Source organism: Delphinus delphis, chromosome 11 (assembly GCF_949987515.2).
Source record: "Delphinus delphis chromosome 11, mDelDel1.2, whole genome shotgun sequence".
NCBI classification, from domain to species: domain Eukaryota; kingdom Metazoa; phylum Chordata; class Mammalia; order Artiodactyla; family Delphinidae; genus Delphinus; species Delphinus delphis.
The window spans coordinates 81,885,448-81,909,456 of NC_082693.1; the positions used below are offsets into that span (position 1 = coordinate 81,885,448).

At 41.2% G+C, this 24,009-nt stretch overlaps 1 protein-coding gene across 1 annotated transcript in view; it reads left to right on the plus strand.

Annotated features, from left to right (window-relative positions):
- ANO4 (anoctamin 4) overlaps nucleotides 1-24,009 on the plus strand; it is a 215,727-nt gene that overhangs the window by 96,068 nt on the left and 95,650 nt on the right. The window contains exons 7-12 of the mRNA XM_069541243.1: nucleotides 4,048-4,154; nucleotides 10,415-10,470; nucleotides 12,709-12,830; nucleotides 15,993-16,127; nucleotides 17,203-17,299; nucleotides 22,643-22,703. Coding sequence (XP_069397344.1) covers nucleotides 4,048-4,154; nucleotides 10,415-10,470; nucleotides 12,709-12,830; nucleotides 15,993-16,127; nucleotides 17,203-17,299; nucleotides 22,643-22,703 — 578 coding nt within the window. The remainder of the gene's footprint in view (nucleotides 1-4,047; nucleotides 4,155-10,414; nucleotides 10,471-12,708; nucleotides 12,831-15,992; nucleotides 16,128-17,202; nucleotides 17,300-22,642; nucleotides 22,704-24,009) is intronic.

The window sequence follows — 24,009 nt, forward strand, 5'->3', positions numbered from 1 at the left end:
GGGATCTTCCCGGACCGGGGCACGAACCCGTGTCCCCTGCATCGGCAGGCGGATTCTCAACCACTGCGCCACCAGAGAAGCCCGGCGTTTGGTTTTTTAACCCTTTCTCAACACCTGCTGGTTGAATGACTTTGGGCATGTTGCAGAATTCCTCTAAGGGGTAGGATAAGGAGATAGATGTTTAGAGCCTTAATCATATAGTTGATCCTCCACCAATTCAGCAGTTTATTCCCCTCCTCACCACGGAGGGTGAAAGTAAGAACAACTTAGAACAGAAATTGCATTTTCCCTTTAAATTTTCTTTTTTCTAATATTTCAGGGTTTTTTTTTATAGGTAGTACTTACTTATGATAAAAACGTCTTAAGTGTGTACAGTGAAGTTTCCTTCCTACCTTCCCAGTCACCTAGTTCTTCCCATAGGCAACCAGTCTTTCCAGATGTTTATATATCCTTCCATGGTCATTCTCTGCATGCACCAACAAACATACATGTCAACACATATATCTGTGTACTCCTTTACATGTATATGTTTTCCTCTTGGACACAAATAGCTGTATGACTGTTTTGAGCTTTATTTTTGCCCTGTAGTATCTTGGAGATTTTTTATATCTACACTGAGCATCCTTTAATCTCTTTACAGCTGCAGTGTTCCATTGTAGCGTTGTACCATTATTTGTTTATCCCCTCCTCTGCTGATGAATTATTTAGTTCATTTCCAGAGGTTTGCTGTTATAACCCATGCCACAGTGAACATTCTTGTACATCTGTCACTTTGCACTTGGGTGAGCATACTTGTAGAATAAATTTCCAGAGAGGAATTGCTAGATCAGAGGAGATGTGATGAGGCTATATGAATAATTTTGATAGACCTGGTCAAGATGCCCTCATACAATTTGTACTTGTTTGCTGCCCAGCAGCAATGTGTGAAAGCAGAGCTGAGTTTCTAAGCCTGGGTGGAACCCTCATACCTCAGAGATTGAGTACCAAGTCTTACATTTCCCCAACAGCTCCACTTACATGGTGTTTGTGTGCGATTTCATTTGAGGAGGGTTGTTTTGTAAGTGGCTAAGAAAAGCTTGAGAACCGTGATGTAGGAAGTCATCACTGTTCTTTCTCTTAGCCCTCCAGTTTGAAGGAGTGACAGAGAAAATGAGATTGCTCCACCCCCTACAAGAAGATCCTTAGACAAGTAACGTGGAGAGAATAGTTCATATGGTAGCTGGAAAGATGGAGTGGGTAGAAAGATTTCCAGGAAGCAGAAATAGAGGCCAAGGTATAATGAGATGAGAGTTAGTCTCATAGGCCCCCACATTAGCTGGGGTTCTCCAGAAGATCTCATTTGTTCTCATCTGAGCCAACTTTAAGGGCTTATCGTATGCCAAACCCCATACCAGTACTGGAAATAGAGATGCACATGGTCGGTCCCTGCTCTGAAGAAGCTCTTACAGAGAAGACAGTCATGTAGGCAGACAAGTTCTATATAATGTTATAGAAACAACAGCAATGGTGACAGCTAACTCTGAGAGCTGATTAAATGCCAGACTCAGGCTCAGCAGTGTTCCTCACCTCACCTAATTCTGCAGAAACCCTATGAAAATGATTACAGTGCTATCCCATTTCACAGATGAGGAAACCAAGACCCAGGGAAGTTGAGGGACAGTCCCAACACCACACAGTAAGTGGCAAAGCTGGGGTTCAGGCTGAGGTCTGTCTCACTTCAAAGTCTTAAGGGAAAGTGGGCATAATGCTGAAGCTAAAATTTCATCTCTCTCCTTCATGAAATGGTTTTTCTGCTCCCTTCTCTTTTCGTAGCACCCACCACATTACTCTTCAGGGTGTGCGTGGGGGAGTTAGGGAAGACCTCCAGAGGGAGATGTGACCTGAGCTGAGGCTCTAAGGATAAGTAGAAACAAGGAGAACATTCCCAGCAGAGCACCTCTTGGGCTGATCCCCAGGAGAACCAACGTCCAGGAGTCAGAAGTTTCTGCCCCAGGGAGGCAAGTGAGTGGCACGGATAAGATGACAGCCTCTGGAGCCAGACTGCCTGAGTTCAGATCCTGGCTCTGATCCTTACTGAGTGACTGGGGTGCATCACTTAACCTCTCTGGTTCTTCGCCTGTAACATGGGGCTGTACAGTACTGACCTCCCGGCTTATTATAAGCATGGAATGAGTTACCATATCTGGAGCTTAGAATAGTGCCTGGAAGCACATGCTCTATATATTTGTTCCCACTGTAGAATCTCCAGGACCCAGGTACAACCTAGATGTAAAGAAGAGGAAAACAAAATTGTGAAGTTCACCTGTGGTGCTTATTATAGAGAACATGAGCTCCCAAAATGTAATGGGGTGCTATCAAAAACAGAAGGAAGCGGAAAACCATTTAGTGGAGGAGGGACATGCGCTTTTAGCCCAGAATTGTCTTGTCAAGCACGGTCATGCTTATCAGCTTTCAGTTATCTGAAATTGTGAGTCAAAAATGGGCTTTTTTATTTGTTGTCTACTTCTTTATGCCATCTTTATTGGTATTAAAGTGCAGTGGTCTGTCTCAAATAAGGTGAAAAAGCAGAGGAGGATAAAATAAAAGGAACCGCATTTGATGTAACTCTTAGTTTTCCCCTCTTCCTCTTTGATGCCATAAAATGTTTTCAGAAAACCCTAGAGAAGATATAAGATAAATGCTGCAGCTTCCTCATTTACCCACATAGCATTTATCTCTCCTCCACCAAGTCAAATTACTTTTTTCTGAGAACAATATTCTATAACAGAATACAGGAGAAGTAGAAATGAGAGGAAAGTCCTTCTCCAGGAAGTCGGTCCATGTGATTTACATTTTGTCTTCATATTCTCTGGCCTTTTTCTCCTTTACCCCAAACTCACATTCCCAGTTCAATTCCCAAGCCAAACCCCATGCTTGGACCACCCTTTCTCCAGGCCAGTTTTATCTCCGAATGATTTGAGCAACACCTAAGAATTCATCTTCTTGGGAAAAGAAATTTTAATAGAGAGAGAGGAGAGAGTACTGAACTCTTCGGGTGGCAGAAGTGCAGTTGGAGGGGTGGCGAGACTCGCTGAGGAAGGTGACTTCTGAGCTGGATTTTGAGGGCAATGGCTGCTACCATTGATAAGTCTTGCATGGTGTCCAATTCATGCAAAGTACCCAATAAAAGTTTGCTGAGTTAATAAACTTTATAATTTACGAAGCAATTATACTTTCCCAGTATCTCTAATATTCTACCATTTAACATGTTCTTGGGAGGGGAAGACCTGGCCACTTCATGCTGCGTTGTATGGTCCTGGAAGCTCTATCTGTTACCTGGAAAACCTCTCAGTAGGGTAGGAACACCTACTGGGAACTCAGTGTTGTGTGTGTGTGGGGTGTGTGTGTGTGTGTGTGTGTGTGTGTGTGTGTGAGTGAGTCCTGTGAGAAACTGCAGAGGCTGGGTGGGCCCTTGGCTGAGAGAGCAGCAATCTTAAGTATATGCTCTAGAAGAGAGGGGGACCCCTTCCAGGAGAGGAGGAACATGGGAAAGGAGCGGGAGAGAAGCAATTTCTAGAGACGCGCCTCTGACCTCACCCCTGAGCCAGGCCAGAGCTCATTACCTAACTCTTGTGTCTATCACCCAAACCAGTTTCAGATATTAAAATTCCTGAAAATGACACGGGAGGGGATGAGGTAGACGACAAAAGGAGATAAAAACAAAATGAATTTTTAGTTGAATTTATCTAAGGACCTTACTGAGGAAAAAAAAAACAAGATATGAGGCTTAGCCTTGGTATTAGTTGAAAGTCACTTAATTTCATTTAGCTCCAGCTCTCTCCTGACATAATGATGTGAATGTTCTCAGGAGGCTGAGAACCGAGCTGCTGAGAGTTGTGAGCCTCTTGCCTCTGGTGTGACCTCTGGGTTCTCTCATTGCTGTTCCAGACATACCCTCTCTGTGACAGACGGAAGACACCTCTGTCTAAGTCACACCAAATTATATCAAAGATTAGATCCCTTGCCTCCAATTAATCCTCAATTTGTGCTTTCAATGTGTGTGCGCAGCTTCATCATACACAACAAAGACACTTTCTTCAACAATGCCACGAGAAGTAGAATCGTACATCATATTTTACAAAGAATAAAGTATGAAGAAGGAAAAAACAAAATTGGTAAGTAGTATATTAGTATAACAAGTTACATTTGATTTGGGGGATTACAGACTCTATCCTTTGGTCTTATTAAGTTGATATCAATTCTAGAAATGCTCATGATTCATAAAGCCTCTACCTGCATACTCCCCTGATGGATGACTCAGAAGTGTAAAATCTTAATAGAATCCTTAGATCGCTTTTAAAAAATAACATGGCATCTCATTTATCTAAGATCATGGAGAAGTGCTCTCAATTCAATAAATATGTAAGGAGCGCCCATTATGTGCCAGGTACTGGGTGAGGTGTTGGGGAGATGGGCACCATTCTCTCCTGGAGCATATGTTCAAGGAGTTAAAAACAGACAATAAATAAGTAAACACAATACATAGCATGAAGAAATCGAAATAGATGATGTTTCAGAGATAGACGGCTAAGGGGTGGGGGTGAGTTCAAGCTGAGATGGATGGAGTGGTCAGGGAAAGCTTTTCTGAGACGCTGAATTTGCACTGAAACCTGAATGACAAGAGGGAGCCAGTGTGGGAAGTTGGAAGAGCAGGTGTTCCAGGCACAGGGAGCAGCAAAGGGCAGAGAAGAGCCGTCACACGTAAGTACATCCTCCCAATAATCACCTGCCCCAGTAATAACCTCCACACAGTATATTTGGGGCATTTGTACGAGAGTCTTTCCATAATATATTACCAAATATCCTTCCTTATTAAACAGATTACTATATATCAGGAGGATTTGGGTGGCTTTGTTTTTGGGTATCTCTGTCCCAGTGAGATTTTTATCAATACTTTGAAGGATGACCTATATCAGTCAGGGTCTAATCAGAACACAAAAGCCACACAGAATTTGAACAGGAAAGTTAATATATAAATAACTAACTGTGACAGAAGTTTGTAGTTAATGGAGGATTGGCTAGTAAAGGGTAAGAAAACCTCTAAAGAATAGAAAAGGAGCAGATATTAGGAGCAGCCACCAGCCCTACAGAGACTCCCCACAACAAAGCTGAGATGCAGACCTTGTTGGAAAGGGTGCGGCTGCGGTTCACTAGATGGCAGAAAAGTTTGCTGGGGGTTCTGTGCCAGTAGGACTCTGCGAATCTGCCATCTCAAGTACTGGGAGAAGCTGCCTGGAGGGGTTCCAAGGAAGCCATTCATTCGGAGGTGTTGCACCAGCGTTATTACTCTGTGAAGCTGTTCAGGGGGACACCCGCCCTTAAGGAGGGGCCAGGGCTGCTGGCCACCAGGCACTGCAGGTGCTGGATTCCACAGAAGCTATGAGCTGCAGAAGCCTACTGAGAGGAGCATGCTAGTACCAAGAGGACAAACTCCTTCCTCCCCCATTGTCCCTCCAGTGCCTTCTGCTGACAAAGCTTAACATTGTACTACCTGGCAAAGGAGGAGTATTTACAAGGTCCAGCTCCATTATTGCAAAGCAGGCAATGAACCTGCATTTGGAGCTAAGGGGCAATAAACTGATAGCTGGCACATAACCTAGACAGTGTTCTCATCAGGCTTTCAGGTGGGGTGGAGACTGGAAGGATGCATTATGTTAGTCATTGGAGTCAGATCCTCATAGATCTCAGTGATGGCATTTAATAGTTTGTAAATGTAGAGTGCTGCACTCAAACTCAGCGAAACAGCTACCCTGATACCGTGTGGGAGAAATGTTGCTCAACACATCATGAAGAGAGATAGACTTGGGAGGTTTAGTTGAATGCAAGTGTGAGTCACTAGTATGCCGAAGCTGCAAAACACTACTTTGATCCCAAGCTGCATAAATTAAAATACTATAGGGAGAAACAGATACCTAGTCCAGATCTGAATACACCTGGAATCATGTGTTCAGTGAGAGTCAATGTAGGTGGGTGTGGTGAAGTTGAACCTGACTTAGGGCTTTCTTGACTTGGATGGGGTTGTAGGTTAGCACGTTCTCATATTCTCTGCGGCAGCCATCCATCCTTGGGACACATCCCCCACCAGTAATGTCCTCCATGGCCATTCTGGCTCCAAGGATTTCCTCTTCTGAATTCCAATGGCAATTATTTTTGCAGTGTCTATTTGACGATCATGTACAACTCTTCTTTCATTACGTTGAATTATTTACTTTCAATGACATTATGAAAGTTCTACCAACTAAAGAGAACCACTGTTGACATTTTTGCGTACCAAATAACTTAAGTATCACATTAATTACTCTTTTCATCTTTATACCCCATTTGTCCATGTGATTTTTTTTAACAAACTTAGGATGTGCTATACATACTTTTATCATACTTTTCTTGGTTAACATCATATCAGGAACATGCTAGAAAACAAGTGAGTGGAAGTGAAATGATTATGGCAGTAGCGGATTATTTCATAACATGCAAATAATTTTTAAAAACAGTCCCTTCGCTAATATTGGTAGTATAATACAAGCACACCTCACAACTCATTATAACATACTAGGGTATTGAGAACCTGCAGCTAAAAACTGCTGATCTAGATAATAAGCTCCTCAATTGTAAATAAGTTGCCTTGTTCACCTTTGTATCATCATTGCCTAGCACAGTATCTGGCATATAGGAGGAGTGCTTGTTGAACTGAATTGAAAATCTTTTAAACATGATCAATGTCTAACCATCAGCGTTTGTACACAATCAAAGACTGTGTACAGTGAGGCCATATAGCAATTATTGTGCTTAACTTTTGCATCTCAAAATGTGGGTTATTTTTTACAACTAGTCAAGATGGAGACAGAAAAGGGCAAAGACAATAATTTTTAAATGTTTTGAAAAAACACGAGAAGTGTAATATTGTTACTAGTAAGAAATGATCGTTGTAAAAGTTTCTCTCATTAGATGAAAGAAAGAGAATTCTCTTCAAGAACCCCAGTGCTTTGAAAATCAGTAATGCCGAACTGAAAAAATATCTGGTTAGAAATAACCGATCTCAGAATAAATTACTAACCCAAGATCAGACATTATGCTGAAAAATATGGAGTAGAACTATAAATGCTCTGTTGACCCAGTGTTTCGTTATCATCTTTGGTTTCATAAATAAAAGAAACAACATGTTAGAAGAAAATTTAATTTATTGATAGAATTAATGTTTATCCTGTGTTATTTTCTGCCTGAAACTCTTTCTGAAAGTGGCATCTTGCATGAGCCAACATTGATTAGAGATAATACAAAAATACTGTCTGTAAACATGACTTATAAGGGTATTTCAGTGGAGCAAAAATTACCACTATGTAAGTTTTTCAATTTCACTCTGAGTTTATTACAACTCTGAAAATCAAACCTAGTGAAATCCATTTTCAAAATAGAGCAATTAATAGATCAACAAAGGTTTATTTAACAATATAAGTGCATAAAATAAATCTTGAGATGAAGTCATATTTTCAAAACTGGTGCTCAAAGGGGAAATTACTAAGGTGATAGATTTTAAATATTAACTACTTTCTTACTTTTCAGGTCTGTGATAAATTATCATAAATTTACAAAGGTCATCATGAGAAGTCTCTTATTAGGTCCCCGTGAATCTTATTTTTTCTGTTATTCCGGGATATTTGAAAGTTATTGATGATATATGTAGAATTCTTGATAGAGGGAGGCTCCAGAAAATCAAAGCTTTCTACATAATCATTTATTCATTCATTACAGAGGTATTTATTGAGGGCCTCCTGGGTGCTAGACAAAATACAAAGCCCTATGGATATTTGTATTTCAGATGCTTTTCTTAGACATTTAGTGTTAATGTCAAAGCATCTTAAAATACATTTACATGTTACCATGATTAAAAATACATAAACATTAATTGACCCTCCATCAATAAAAGGTGAATCAGTGCATGTTCCATTTTCCAGTCAGGCTAAGCCTCTGGACTCTCATCAGGATCTCAAGCATGGAGAGACCTCATCTCTAAGCCACTTGAGAGACATCCTTCCAGCCATCTTCTCTGAAGTACATTTTAGGAAGTAGTAGTATTCTTGATCTGAAAGAAACTTTAAAGATCAAAACATTACACTTCCACTTCTGGCCAAGATGGAGTAACAGGCACAGGATTTGCTCTCCCACCTGAAACAGTCAAAAAAGGAAAAACAAAAAATGTATGAGATGACTATTTTCAAGACACTGAACATTGGGCAGTCAAGGACAGGGAAGCCCGAGGACAGAAAACAAATGAGGTGAGCCCTACAGTTGCCCCAGCTTACTACAGTGAGATGGTTTCTGGACAGCAACACAGGGAAAAAGAATCCAGGCAGAACCTGGTAGACTCCCTGAGTTGAAAAGATGTTGCTGGGAGTCCAGGGAGACCCAGGCAGCCAGAGTTCACAGGACAACATACCAGAAAGCAGAGAGCTTCCCAGAGAACCCTGAAGATCTGCAGAGGGCCACCTCAAGTATTTAGCAGAGTACCGATTAGTACACACATCAGGAAACTACCCAAGGCCAGAGAAAGAGCAATCCAAAAGGATTTCCAATGAGATTGGAACACCTCTTAATTCACAAAGGATTAAATATAAATGGTCTGAAAATCCCAGTCCAAAATTCAGAAGTTGCCATTAAATTTAAAAAGTAAGACCTGGGCTTCCCTGGTGGCTCAGTGGTTGAGAGTCCGCCTGCCGATGCAGGGGACACGGGCTCGTGCCCCGGTCCAGGAAGATCCCACATGCCGTGGAGCGGCTAGGCCCGTGAGCCATGGCCTCTGAGCCTGCGCGTCCAGAGCCTGTGCTCCGCAACGGGAGAGGCCACAGCAGTGAGAGGCCCACGTACCGCCAAAAAAAAAAAAAAAAAAAAAAAAGCAAGACCTAATTTTTTTGCTGCCCGCAAAGAAACACTCTTTAAAGACACAAGTAGGTTAAAAGTAAAAGGATCAAAAATATATATATAGCACACTAACCAAAAGAAAGCTGAAGTGGCTATATTGATATCAGACAAAATAGATTTCAGAGCAAAGACTGTTACCAGGGATAAAGAAAGCCACTTTACAATGATGGAGGAGTCAGTTCATCTGGAGGACATAACAATCCTAAATGTTTATATGCTTAATAACAGAGCTTCAAACTACATGAAGCAAGAACTGCTAAAAGAAATAGGCAAGTCCATAATTATACTCAGAGGTTTCAATACCCCTTTTTCAATAATTAATAGAACAAGTAGACAGAAAATCAGTAGGGGTTAGAAGAACTGAACAGTACAGTACAATTAACTTTATTGATCTTTTAGACCACTTTACCACCAACAGTAGAATACCCGTTTTTTAAGTGCACACAGAACATTACCAAGCGACCATACCTGGGGACATAAAACAAGACTTAATAATTCTTTGACCACAATGGAATTAAATTAGACATCAATAAGACCATCTCTGGAAAATTTACAAATATTTAAAACTAAATATATTTTTAAATAACTCATGGGTGAAAGAAGTCAAAAGGGAAATCAGAAAGTTGCTGTATTCAATGAAAACACAGTATATCAAAAAGTGTGCAATATTTAGGGAGAAATTTATAGCACTATATGCCTATACAGGAAAAGAAATGTCCCAAATTAATGACCTCTCCTTCCACCTTAAGAAATGAGGGAGGGAAAGGAAATTAGATCTAAAGTAATCTAGAGTAGGTAGGTGAAAGGAAATAATAAAAATCAGGGAAGAAATCAATGAAATGGAAAACAAAAAAATAGAGAAAATCAATGAAACCAAAAGCTGGTTCTCTGAAAAAAATTCATAAACCTCTGGTGGACACACCCTAGGGTGACTCCCCAGTGTGTAGTCCCTTCCCCTTAAGTGCGGGTGGAAACTGTGGCTTATATCTAACCAATAAAACATTGCAAATCCACATATCCAATACCCCTCTCCCATTTTATGGATGAGAAAATTGAGGCCTGAGGACAAGAGGACTTTCCAAAGTCATCTCACTAGTCTAATGCAGAGGAGTTAGGTTTGTCCATATTGAAGCTTCTGGATGAAAATGGGAGAGCTCCTGGTGGAAAATCATCTTTTTGGTATGATTAATTCATCCACGTCTCTCAGCGCACGCGCTTCTCTATGCCAAGCTAGGTGTGCTTCACTATTTTGTTTCTGTTTGAAAACCTGATTTTCTAGTCCTTGATTCCAGTTTCCTAGCAGGTGGCAAAACTTTCTAAGCTGTTGTCCCTAAGTAGTTTTGAACCACTTTTGAAAACGTAGATTGTTTTCTCCCAAAACAACCACCCTTACATTAGTCTTACGTTGTGATGATTTCAACTCAGTATTGATTCACATTGGACTTTTTTATTGTTACAGGTCTGAATCGTTTGCTTACTAATGGCTCCTATGAAGCTGCATTTCCTCTGCACGAGGTATTGTCCTGCCTTTTCTCCTTCTCTGTCAATTCCGTGTTATTAAATCAGCTTCTGGGGATAGTGATTAATTGAGTTTGTTGATGTGATATTTGTTCAGAATAATTTGTTCAGTGGGTAGTGGGGGAGGGCCTATTTGCATTGTGATATCTCTCCCCCAGCCTGGATTTATTTCTCTCTGTCTTTTTATTCTAATTGCATGAGTACTTGAATCAAGAGTCACTCAGCGTGAATTTAGAGGAATAGCTGAGGGACCGCAAGTCATAAAATGAAAGAGGCATTGAAAATTTGCATGAGGCGCCAGACCCAGCGGGAAAATGTCTCTGAAATATATAGTCTCTGCAACAAAAAATTTTATAGCTAATCCTTAGAGAGTGGGAGGAAGCCATTTTGCAAAGTCTCTAGGAACTAAAGGATGATAAATAGAAATTAATAGTATTGTACTTATTGTTGCTTAAGACGTATAAATTTTTATATTCTTATTTACTACATGGTCTTTGTCATCTATTAGGACTTTTATAAATGTAACTGTGATTACCCTTAACTCTGTTTCCCCCATTAGACTTTGGGTAATTTAACCCAGAATTCACTTTATATACATGGGTTTTCAGGGACGTAATTCTCATGACTGGTGAGAGATTACTGTCATTTTCATGGTACTGAACCTGTACCAGTCGCAGTACAACACAGAGAACACAAAGATAAATATCAGAGCCCATATCCTCTAGGACCTCACACAGTAGCCAGGGTGAAACTACAGTTAGAGAGAATTTCAGAAAAATCTTCTATGGGAAACAATGTTAACAGTTGGCCAATTAAGCTTGGAGGACAGTTCCAACTATCCACCCATGGCAAGTCTTTCCAAAATATATTTCTTATTTGGCTTATGGTGTTTCTTCTCTTGATTTTAAACACCAGGAGGATGGAGAGGATGGTGTCGAATTTTTAAGCCTTTTTCATTAAGGAGACTAGAGGCTTTCGTCTGAGGCCCTATTATAGACAGCCATGAAACCTTTGTGGAGTGATCCTTTTTGTGTAACAGAAGCAAACATTTTGACACAAAGGTTTTCTGGAGTCACACACAGGTGTTTCTGAATGTTAAAGACAGATGTCCCCAAAGCATATCATGTGGTTATTAGTTGGCATTGCCCCCCAAAAAAGGGTTGCAGTGATGACTGCATCCTCCCCCTGCCCATCCCTTGCCCACGGTAAGGGCAGTGTCTGAGCAGCGGTAGGTGGACAGAAGTTTCTGTGCAGGCAAGTGGGTGGTGGGCATCTTGCTAAAGCCCTGTATTTTATAAAAAGAGAGCTTCCAAATTAGTAATAGCAGCTGCAGTAATAACATAATCGCTCTTTTGAATTTTTGCTCTCAGTTTAACTTGATTATATTATTTGACCACATAACAGCCTTTGGAGGCAGGAAGGGCAGCTCTTGTTGCCTTGTTTTATGGTAAAAATTTAAATAGAGGTTTAGAGAAATGTTAGAGTGAGTTCGTGTTGAGCTGAGCTAGAACCTGAGTTCCTTGTCTCTCGGGCCTGTTCACTTTCCACTAAGAAAGGGCTTCTCGAGTTAAAATGTCAAAAATTAGTTCACCTCCAGAAAGTACCTGTTCTATTTGTGAAACTAGCATTTCTACTAACTGAACTTAGAAACGCCCTACTCCACTGGCCCACGGTCTCCTCATTTGTTCCGTGAGGAGGTTGAATTATATTTGAATTATTGTAATTTTTTAGCTAACTTACCACTCTTGCATTCTGGGGTTTTCTTACAGACAGGACCATCTGACCAGGTTACAGCTATGGCTGTTTACCAACTACTCTATCTTGAGACAAGTGGTAAAGAGAACTCATAAGTCTTGGGCATGGCCTCTGGGGCAGGATGCTCTAGTCATTCAAACCACAGAAGAAACCTAATGAGGCAGGTGTTCATTCCACTATGACCTGGGAATCCAAGGCTCAGAGAGTATAAGATCTCGTAGCTAAAAAGTAACAGAACTGAATTTTAACTCAGTTCAGACCTGCCTGATTCCTGCAAGCACGGGCTTTTTACGACATGGCATCAACATCAAGATTATGTCCAGAATAACTAACCATACTGCTTTCCCTTCAATAGAATGGATCTGTTTTTTCCTCATATCACCCCTGTTGCTACTCCTGCCATAAAGGCTAGTATTACTATCAGCTTTTCCTTTTGGCTTTTGTGGGTATTACCTCACCAGCAGTGGTGTTTTTATCCAGGGAAGTTACAGAAGTAAAAACTCCATTAGAACCCACGGAGCAGTAAACCACCGCCATCTGCTCCATGAGTGCTGGGCTTCCTGGGGCGTGTGGTATAAATACCAGCCTTTGGACCTTGTAAGGTGAGTTTTTAACCAGATGCAAATATAAAGCTTACACAGGCTGATGAGGGCAGACTGTCAACTGGGACAAGCCAACGTTGGGGAAAAACAAAAACGGTCTGCGGTGCACAGCTGACACTCAAATCTGACTTATTCCCAAGAGGGCAGCCTATCAGAGGACATGGGTCGCTCTTGGTAAACCTGACCTCCCTCTGATGAGGCTGGTGTTTCCTCCAAAACAGCCTTGGAAAGGGGCATGTGAGATCAGCCAGGCCTCCCCCAAGATTCCATAAGAAGCTCATCACCCGTGTGACTGTTAAGGACAAATTATCAGTAACAGTTATAGAGAGGTAACACTGCTTGCATATATTAGTGACAAATGGAATATTAGTTACTATTATGCAAGTAGGAAATAGAGGGTGCTGTCGTTCTAATAAATTTCAGGCTTACTTTAATTTTCACTTAAAACTAATAACCTTTAAAGATTGTTTTAATTCTGCAAGTCAAAAGAGTATATCTGCTTTTAACCTATGATATTTGTGCAGTGAAAATGTGGGTTTTCTTTAACTGTCTGTGTATGCCCAACTTTCTGCCATGGAGGCATTATACTCTGACATCTCATTATTTATTTAGAGACCGATTATTAAGATTGAGTAGTAACAATCCACACTTCATGGATTCCTTACTAAAAAGAAAGTCATGTCTCATTTCCTAGACTAGCCAGATTTATTTCACTTTTCCCTGAGCCCTTCAAAAATGATGCCAGAGGAAAATGAAATAATAAGACAACTCACTTTACATTTCATCTCCCCGGAGTCCTTGTTACAAGGGTTTACTCCTGTTGACCCAAGGCCATTGACGAATTGTGTCCCCTTCTCTGTGTGAGTAACAGATGATCCAGATGATCTGGGCGAGTGGACAGTATTTTCTGAGATGAGATCACTTGCCTTTGACGAGTCTCAGTATACGATAAAATAGTAGGGAAACAATATCAAAGCCAATTCTCTTCCCAGCCTGAGTCCCACGTCACAGGATTACATCGATTAAAAACTACAGAAGATTGCTGCAGGCAAAGCAGCTCCCATCCGTGACAGTTTCTTGATTAAGATTTTATCATTTTTCAGTAAGTATTAATTAACTGCCCATTGTGTTCCTAGTACAATGCTAAGTACTGTTGGCAAAGACACACAGAAGCCATGGTCTCTGGCTTTGAGAAATGCACAGTTTCCTTCAGGAAAACCAGCCCTGCAAACTTGAGACAACTGTAAAACAAGACCATGCATAATTTGGTAACATGTGTGATGGAGGCCAAAAGTTTTACAACAATTAAGAAAAACGGAAAGGATGGATATGGGCCAGTGCCCCTGTGGAAGGTGCGGAGCTGAGCCCTGGAAGAGCAGTGGGATTTGTGTTGGCCAAAGGGAGGGGACATGAAAAGCACAAGCAAGGTTTGAGTGGAATGAAGTTGTGGAGCAACTGGGGAATCTCATCTCTTAAATAGTTCTTGTCCTATATCTAGATTTTGCTTCCTCCCTATCTCTGGAATCTGGCCACACCCCACCACCTCCTCTACCACTGCTGCTTCCTTCACCTGTGACCTGGACTATGGCTGTTTTCCCCTATGTGGTCTCCCTTTTTCCTTTCTGGCCCTTCCACTCCATTCTCCACCCTGGAGACAGAATGTGAAACTGGTCATGTCCCCAGATTGGCTGCAGTCCTCTCATGGCTTTTCATTTTTCTCAAGAGAAAAATCAATGCATTTAGCATGGTCTGCAAGGCCCATCGAGGCTTCTCCTGTGCCCACCTCACCAGCCCATTTCTTATTATCAGTGTTCCAGCCACACCACCCTTATTTCACCTGGTCCCTCCTATCACACGGCCTTTGTAGGTTCTGTTCCCTCTGCTGGAAGCACTCTAGCCCACCCCTAACCCCACCCAGTTAACTTTCATGCATCAACCCAACAGTCACGTCCTCAGAGAAGTCTTCCCTGGCTAGAGTTGTCAGATGACTTTGTTATACGCACTTATCGTATTGTGTTCCCCTCCTTTGTAGCCCTTTTCCCAGTTTTGTAATTATAAGCTTATTTCTTTAATTGATTGTCACCCTGCAAGCTTCATAGGAGGAGGGACCAAGCTTATTTTGCTCGCCATTGTGTTCTCAGAACTTAGCACAGTTTTTGGCACATAGTAGGTATTTTTTAATTTGTTGGATGGATAACTGAATATTTGTGTATATGAATCTATGTTGGAAAAGTCTTCTGGAAGTGGAAGGTTTCTGTTGGGACACAATAGAAGATAGGATAAATAAATAATCCATGCTTTTAGGAGCCATTGAGTACTCTAGGAGGCAAGCAGCAGACAGCATTTGGAAACATGGTTAGCATTCGTTTAGAAGGAGAATAAGAAATAATTCGAATATTCTTACATTGGACTAAGAAGTAATTAACTTCTAAGTTATGAAATTTAGCTGTTGAAGGGCATAGAAAACACAATAATGATATTTAAGAAATAAAAACCAAACTTCACAGACCACAGGGCACTAGGCAGGCTGGTTAGTCTCAGGAAAATATCTTATAGAGGTAGATATCAATGCCTGTGAAGAGTCATCACTTAAAAGGGAAAGTTGCTCTCAGAATTGATTCATGTTGAATCTCAGTAATTAGAGTTCTTTCTTTGTAACATCTTATGATTCTAGCATTTTAAACATCTTGTAAAACTACAAAATATTGAAAGCGGTGTTTAAAAGTTTTTCACAGTAATTTTGTTTACTATTTTAAAAAATATATGTAATTATAATACATGCATTACAAACAAACACACTCAGAAATGGCAAAACTGAGATTATGTGTTGGCACCAACTCTTCAAATTCCCCTGGTTCCTTGTCAATAACAGTATCATGTATAACTTCCTGAATGAGCTGGGTTTATTCTGTGTTTTCAGAACAAGCTTGCATACAATCCTGTTCTTTTACGGAAGGGTTCATTCTATTTCTGATCTAGAGTAATAGGAAAAGAAACTTAAGTCCAGAGCTTAAATTTGGTCAAACGTTCCATTCTCTCCGCTTACTTTGTCTGCATGGTTATCAGCAAAACCACAACAAAGTAAAATGACTGAGCAAAGTGTTATAATGCCTAACTTTAAACACTTCAGTATAATTTGCAAGGCTGCTGTGTCTTAAACAGGCGGTACTTCGGAGAGAAGATTGGGCTGTATTTTGCCTGGTTGGGCTGGTACACCGGCATGCTCTTCCCAGCCGCTTTCATTGGATTATTTGTCTTTTTGTATGGAGTCATAACTCTGGATCACTGCCAAGTCAGGTACGGGGAGCTCTGGGTGAGCCTGCCTTTGCTTATATTTGGAGTTGGGCATTTGTGTTTTGGGGTGTTCACAGACGATCGGCCCACTTAGCTATTCATTTTAACTTCTTTCCAATCTCTCCTGGAAAAATTCAAAACGTTCACTTCACCAGGTCTGCCCATCCATTGCCCTTGTTGCTGTGGTCTCCAGCTACCAAGGAAGCAAAGCTCACATTTATGGGTATACAAGCCACTACGTATCCACAGAACAAATCACTTTCCTTCACTGGCTCAAAGTTGCTCTTTTTCTGACTTTTTCACCTTTTTCTTTCTAACTAATACTGCAAAATAGTGGATTAATCATCCTTTTTTTTTTTTTATCAATTGTGTGTTCTTACAAGGACCCTGTAAGCTGGAAAGACATCTCACCAACTTGCTGAAACCTTGTGAATGATTCAGTGTTAACAATTGTTATCTTGGCTCTTTTGCTAGAATATAGTTTAAGGTATTCATAGAGATCTTCGTACAAGGCCAGACAGTGATCTTAAATAATAAATAAATGTGCCTTTTAGAAGTGACTGCAAAAATAAAAGTGACCTGCAAAAATATTTTAATTTCTGGGGAAATTGTTAATGAGATGTGGTTTTCTCCCAGAACTACTCCCTAGTATTTTTATTTATTCCTCCATAATTTATCCTTATTTATCATGCACATAGAAGTTAAGACTGACACTGTGAGGTATCTCATTGTTCCCATAATTCAGTATGAAATCGCTTCCAACCTGTGCAGTGTTGTGAATGACTTCTGTATAACCTGAGGTATAAACAATCAATGTTTTGCTTCATGTATTTTCCTGAGCTTAACTAATTAATATGTAAAAGCCAAGAAACAGCCTCATAAATACGTAGGTTTATCAAACTATTAAACTGTGCAGGGACTTGTTTATATTAATAACTAAGAAAAGACTAAGAAGCTTCTGAGGGCAAAAATTTAATCTACTGAATCTTATTTCCTGGTCGACTATTCTGGTGAAATTGAAGGAGAAAAAAATGCTGTTATGTCATCAGAAAGGGTCCTTTTTTGTTCTCTTTTCCAGTAAAGAAGTCTGCCAAGCTACAGATATCATCATGTGTCCTGTGTGCGATAAATACTGTCCATTCATGAGGCTGTCAGACAGCTGCGTTTATGCCAAGGTAATTTCAACTAGGCAGCATTTTAGTCAGATTGAATTTATTTATTTGTTTGTTTGTTTATATAAATTTATTTACTTATTTTTGACTGTTGGGTCTTTGTTGCTGCGTGCAGGCTTTCTCTAGTTGTGGCGAGTGGGGGCTACTCTTTGTTGCGGCGTGGGGCTTCTCATTGCGGTGGCTTCTCTTGTTGCGGAGCGTGGGCTCTAGGTGCACGGGCTTCAGTAGTTGTGGCACGCGGGCTCAGTAGTTGTGGCAGGCAGGCTCAGTAGTTGTGGCTCGTGGGCTCTAGAGCGCAGGCTCAGTCGTTGTGGCGCATGGGTTTAGTTGCTCCATGGCATGTGGGATCTTCCTGGACCAGGGATCCAACCTGTGTCCCCTGCATTGGCAGGCAGATTCTTAAGTACTGTGCCACCAGGGAAGTCCCAGATTGAATTTAATATACACCTTCCTGAGAGATGGTGGTGACCACATTCTCTCCGTCCTTTCTGGTCTTTGATTCTCAAGTTTACCTTGTAGGAGAGACTTACCTTCATCATTCAGTATTCTAATTCAGATATTCGTTTTACTGTATATGTATTTAAAATGTATTTGGCTTTAATTATTATCACAGGAAGCAAATAGAACAGTTGATGGAATCCGAGAAAGTTAGGTTCAAATCTTGACTGTGCTGTTTACCACTTGTCACTAGAGGGACATGTTATTTAACCTCTTCTGAGCCTCAGTGTTCTCATCTGTAAAATGGAGAACATGATACTCATTTCACATGACTGCTTTATAAGACATGTGATAATGAGCGTAGAGTGCTTAGCAAATGGTAAGGTCCCAGTAAGTGACAACTGCCATTATTTTCCTCCTCTTCATCATCATTATTGTCCAAAAGACCTAGATTCAAGTTCAGGTCAGCTACTTACCTCCTTGACCTTGCACATGTACAGACTCTTTGAGCCTGAGCTTTCTCTTCTCTAAAATGCAGGCAGTGATACCTGCCCTCTTTGCCCCATGGCATGTCATGAGGACCAAAGAAGATAGCATATGTGAAAGTGCTTTGGAAAAAAAAATACATAACACCATTATGTCTATATGTTATTACATACCCCTTTCTGATGTTACACCTCACTTTATTAAAATTTTAGACACATTCATCAAATTTCTAGAGTTCATTACTGAAGGGCAGTATCGCTAATGCAAAGCAATGGCTGGAGTATAGACTGATGGAGAATTTTTAAGACCCACTGCCTATCAGCTTACCCAGATTCCAGGTATGAAAGGGGTTGGCAGATTTTATGTAACCTCTACAATCACTGCAGCTTGGATCCGTCTAATTATACTGTTGGCATTGCAGAGTTTTGCTCAATTTAAGTGTGGGTACATTAGATAGGCAGCCCAGGATCCCACCCATCCATGCTGTCTCTAGCCCTGTAGGTGGCCAGTCTGGTGGGAGGAACAGCAGCCAGCTGTGATTTTACAAAGATTTGGGCTTTTAGTATGTGCTGCAAGGGACCAGAAAAGCCCAAAATACTCTCCCTTCCTTTGGAGAACATACAGATAGACCTGCCTGGATGAGGACAAATTCAACAGAGTGAGCTTGGGAAATAGAGATGTGGTGAGACTCAAAAGAGGTTGGTCAGTAATATAATTTTGCTTAAAGATCATGAGTTAGGGGCTTCCCTGGTGGCACAGTGGTTGAGAGTCTGCCTGCTGATGCAGGGGACACGGGTTCATGCCCCTGTCCGGGAAGATCCCACATGCCGCGGAGCGGCTGGGCCCATGAGCCATGGCCGCTGAGCCTGTGCATCTGGAGCCTGTGCTCCGCAACGGGAGAGGCCACAACAGTGAGAGGCCCGCGTACCGCAAAAAAAAAAAAAAAAAAAAAGATCTTGAGCGATGCTGTTTGTTATGTTAAAGATCTGCCTTGAGTGAAATTCCTTTTTTTTAGGGGAGCTGTAATAATTCCTTAAAATAATCATCATGGATAGTTTAGCGTGCTCAGGTTTTATAGGGCCTTCATTGGTCGGTCGTCCTACCAAACTCTCTAGATCTAAAACGATAATAATTATAATAATAGCTAGGCAACCTACATTTATTATTTCTAATTCTCACAGCAACTTCAAGGTAGGTGTTATTATTCCCATTTTACTCAGAGACTCAGAGAGGTAGAAGTTGTTTATCGGTGGTCACACAGCAGCAAGTCGCTGCCTCTTGGTTTATCTGAGTATAAAACACGTCGTTGTGTCATACTGAGCTTCAAGATGCTTAGATTCTAAATTTTGGATTTGGCCTGGCCTGGAAACTTAGTAAAAGGAAGGCTTAAGGGCCTCAGAATGAAATAACTGAAGTTAGACAGAGTCTCCTTTTGAAATGCCGGACTGATTTAATGAGACTGAGGATGCATAGAAATATTGGATCAAGGAGGAGCCCAGATCCAAGTCAGTCAGCAGCTCTTGTGCTCATCAGGAATGTTTTATCCCTGACCCTCGCACTTGTACTTGCAAGGGTCAGAAACTCAATCAAACCGGCTTAAGCAGAAAGGGATTTACTGGCTCTTTTCACTGCAGAAGATACTAGAGCAGCTCACACTGTCCGAGCAGCAGAACCTCATGCCAAGAACTGGTCATCCAGGCCCTCAGATCTCACTCTCTGGCCGCCTGTCTATGTGATCATTCTGTAGACAGGTGCTCTTCTCATGACGGGAGAGATGGTTGCTGACTGTCACAGCCTCCACAGGCCTCCATCTTCCTTCCTGTATCTCCCTAAACATATTTGCACGCTTATTTTAAATTCTTGACCTGCTGTTACAGAATGTCTGTTTCAGAAGGTGTATATTGCCTACTTTGGAATTTTTTGGAGGCAGCTGTCTTCCCCAGATATTCTGTGATTTTGGCCCGTGGGTGCTTGTCCCATGGAGGTATCGACCACTTTGGGTGAGGGTCAGAGGCCAGGTCAGTCCTGGTGAGTTTACAGAGAGAAGAGGACAACGTGTCCCAGGCACCACTGTGCGCTGTCGCTCTGTCAGAGGGCTTTTCTGGTCAGTTTCATTTGTAAGCCTGCTTAGAACAAAGCAGAATTGGAAGGAGGCGCTCTCCCTTGATTGTAACTACCAGCCCTGGGGTTTAAAAGGGAAAGGACCGAGAAGTGAATGTTCGAGGCCAGCCGGCCACGCAGCACCTACATTCATCATCTCTCCGACAAAGCGGGACTCTGGGCGTCCCTGATATTACCCCCAAGAATACCAGCACTTGTGATTTGACCTGTTGCAGCTGATTTCTGAGGGAGGGGAAACTAATTTTCCAATGCCATTGAGGGAGAGGCTAGACTGGAACTTACGTATTTCTCTAACCTGTGTTCTCACTCTGCTTGAGAACCACTACCACTCCCCACCATCTCTCTCTCTCTCCCTCTCTCTCTCTCTCTCTCTCTCTCTCTCTCTCTCTCTCTCTCTCTCTCTCTCTCTCTCTCTCTCTCTCACACACACACACACACACACACACACACACACACCAGCTTAAGGCAACCTTCTGTTTCCCCTGGCATTTCTCAGGATCTTGGTTTGTGTGTTTGTGTGTTTTGTCAGTTCCTGAAATCTGCTCTCCTGCTTCTCCAGGTTTGATTTTGGCAGAGGGAGCCATTAGCCTGTCCTAGCTTACCATCGTAGGAGGAACTAGAAGTCCCTATTAATTCACCCTGATTCACATATTTCCAAATCGGTAACTGCAGCGGGGAAATGTGTCTCTCCAAGTGTTTTCATACCAGTTCCAGGGAAGGACTCCGATTGGTTGTACTTGAGCCATGTTACCCAGAGAAGGAGGAAAAATGATCCCCACACCTAAAACAATGACAACCACAATCCATTCCAGAATCTTCCCTGATGGTGCAGGGAGTGTCCACCAGGAAATACCCTAGGAGGGAGCACAAACCAACCACTTACCACCAAGGCTTTCGGGCTTGGTTTGATGCTGACCACCTGATATACGTAGTGTAACACTCCTTCTGGCATCGAAATAAGTTGGCTTTAGACTTTTGTCTCACACTAGGTGTTTGAATGCTCTCTATCTCTCCTGTGTTTAAAGAAAGAAAAGTCATAAACTTTTGGAAAATTTTGAAATACTTCACAATCTGATATAATAGGAAAAGACCTGTTTATACTTGGCACGTTCTCCAAGGGACAGTAAAGTATACTTTATAGAGAGCTATTAAGCACCAAAAAAAAAGGTTATGCTTTACGAACGTATCAGTCATCATTTCAGTTTGGCTTGATGCTGGTGTGATTTATCCTGGAGGTGGAAATGAGCTTGGCAGTGTTACAGTGAAAAGAGATATTTTTGCTTTCTGCTATGATGATTGCAATAGAATAGATTATTCTAGCAATAAAGTATTTGCTAGCTGTCTTTGTGTTATGTGTAAGAGGTAAATGTAGTGATTACCTGAGGCTTTAATAAAGGTAGAAGTGGTTTGTGTTAATGGGTTGCTCTTCTTTATAATGCCATAGTCCGGGGGCAGCCCAGAAAACGTTTGCTCAAAACTACACACACAAAATGGCCATGTTTTCAAAGAGAATAAATGAAGCATTAAAAATAGTGCTGGGGAAATCAGAAACCTTTACAGCAGCAACATTAATACCTGCCTGGTCTTTTTTCTTTTTTAAATTTACTTATATTTGGCTGTGTTGGGTCTTTGTTGCTGTGCAAGGGCTTTCTCTAGTTGCGGCGAGCAGGGGCTACTCTTCGTTGAGGTGCACAGGCTTCTCATTGAGGTGACTTCTCTTGTTGCGGAGCACAGGCTCTAGGCGTATGGGCTTCAGTAGTTGTGGCACGTGGGCTCAGTAGTTGTGGCACGTGGGCTCAGTAGTTGTGGCTCGCGGGCTCTAGAGCGCAGGCTCAGTAGTTGCGGCGCATGGGCTTAGTTGTTCCGCAGCATGTGGGATATTCCCGGACCAGGGCTCGAACCCGTGTCCCCTGCATTGGTAGGTGGATTCTTAACCACTGTGCCACCAGGGAAGCCCCCTACCTGGTCTTAAATATAAATCTATCCACATGAGATAAGCATGTGTATTAGTTTTTATAGTGTGCGAAAGGAAATTCTTAACAGCACCATTGGGGCTGCTGATAAATGCTAAACTAAGTGATAGCCACATAAATGGAACAAATTCTCCTTTCTGTATCCAAACTATTTCACAGAAAAAATCCCTTCTTCCTTATGGTCCAAAAGGAATATCCCCCAAAGAAACCCTGTCAAATTCATTGCATTGTCAGAGCTATTTTTACAGAACGTGAAAAAAAAAAAAAAATGTGAATTGCAATATTATATATAGGAAATTAGTTTAACTGTGACTCATAATGTTCCCAGGTAACCCACCTTTTTGACAATGGAGCCACTGTCTTCTTTGCTGTTTTCATGGCAGTCTGGGGTAAGTGTTCTACATTCGTATAACTTGTTCCCATCATCTGCTCTATGATATGTTCCTTTAAAGTCTGATTTTGGATATGAGAGGAAGAAGCTTGAGTAAATTCAGTTGGCTGTTGTATTAGACACAAGTCGATAAATAATTCATTTGGTTTATTTTAAAAGTGATGTTGTAGAGGAGAACATGTCTTATTTCTCTTAAGCCTTCAGCAGTTTCATCAGCATTCCATTATTGGAGTAAAATTCACCTTCTGTTGGAGACAAAAATAAAGCCTATGGTATACCAAAAGGTCTGCTGACACCTGAATACCCATCTCAGTATATATAGGACTTTCTGTTGTGAGTGGAATCTTTTCATCTAATATGTGAGCACCCACCTCTAGGCTTCTTCCAGTTCTGGTCAAAATGACTCCTCATAAACAAAATCTACTCACAATACGGAACTGAGTCCTTCTACATCACTTCACGCCAATAGCCCTATAATAACAAGGTATGATAGAACATTCACTTAAAGAATTCCTTAGCCCAAAGAAGTTACTTAACCCACTTTTTGGTAAAATGGGTTTAATAATATCTTCCTAGTCAAATAATTATAGAGCTCTAATTTAATAGTATAGAAAAGAGTCAGGACAAATACATAATAAACGATGAATGGCGGTTACCTTTGGAGAGGAGGTTACCTTTCGCGGAAGGGTAGGTAGACAGTGATGAGAGTCAGGCCTTTTACACTATATATTTTCCGTTTGGTTTGAATTTTTTGACAATGATTATGCATTTTTTCTAGAACTTAAAAAGCCAAAATCTGAATTTTGAGGTTATAGAACTCTACTAACTCAAGCTTAGGTTCACGTTGTTCCTTATGTATGGAATGAATATCAGAATCTTTGCCATCTTTCAGGGCCTAGCTGAAGTGGCATCTTCTCCAGCCAGAAGATGTCTTCCTCCTTTGAATTTCCATACCATTTGGTTTATGCCATTCTTTGGGCACTGATAATGATTTGCATACACAATTTTTCTCGCCAATAGATTCATGGTCCTCAAGGACTATTATGGTCATGGAAAACCTTATGCATTTCTTTTTAAGACAGAGAGATTAATATTCATTAGATGGATGGATGGATAAATGTATGGATTGGGAAAAAAGAAGGGAAAGAGAAGAAAATTACCAAAAGAGTTTCTTTATAAGACAATAAATACGTTTAAATGGTCTCTTTGGCATGTAGAAATATAAAACCTTGTTTTCTTTGGGAGGTTTGTTCTAAGTATGTTATGTCTTCTTTACCTCAAGCTCTTCAAAAGCAAGTTGTCCC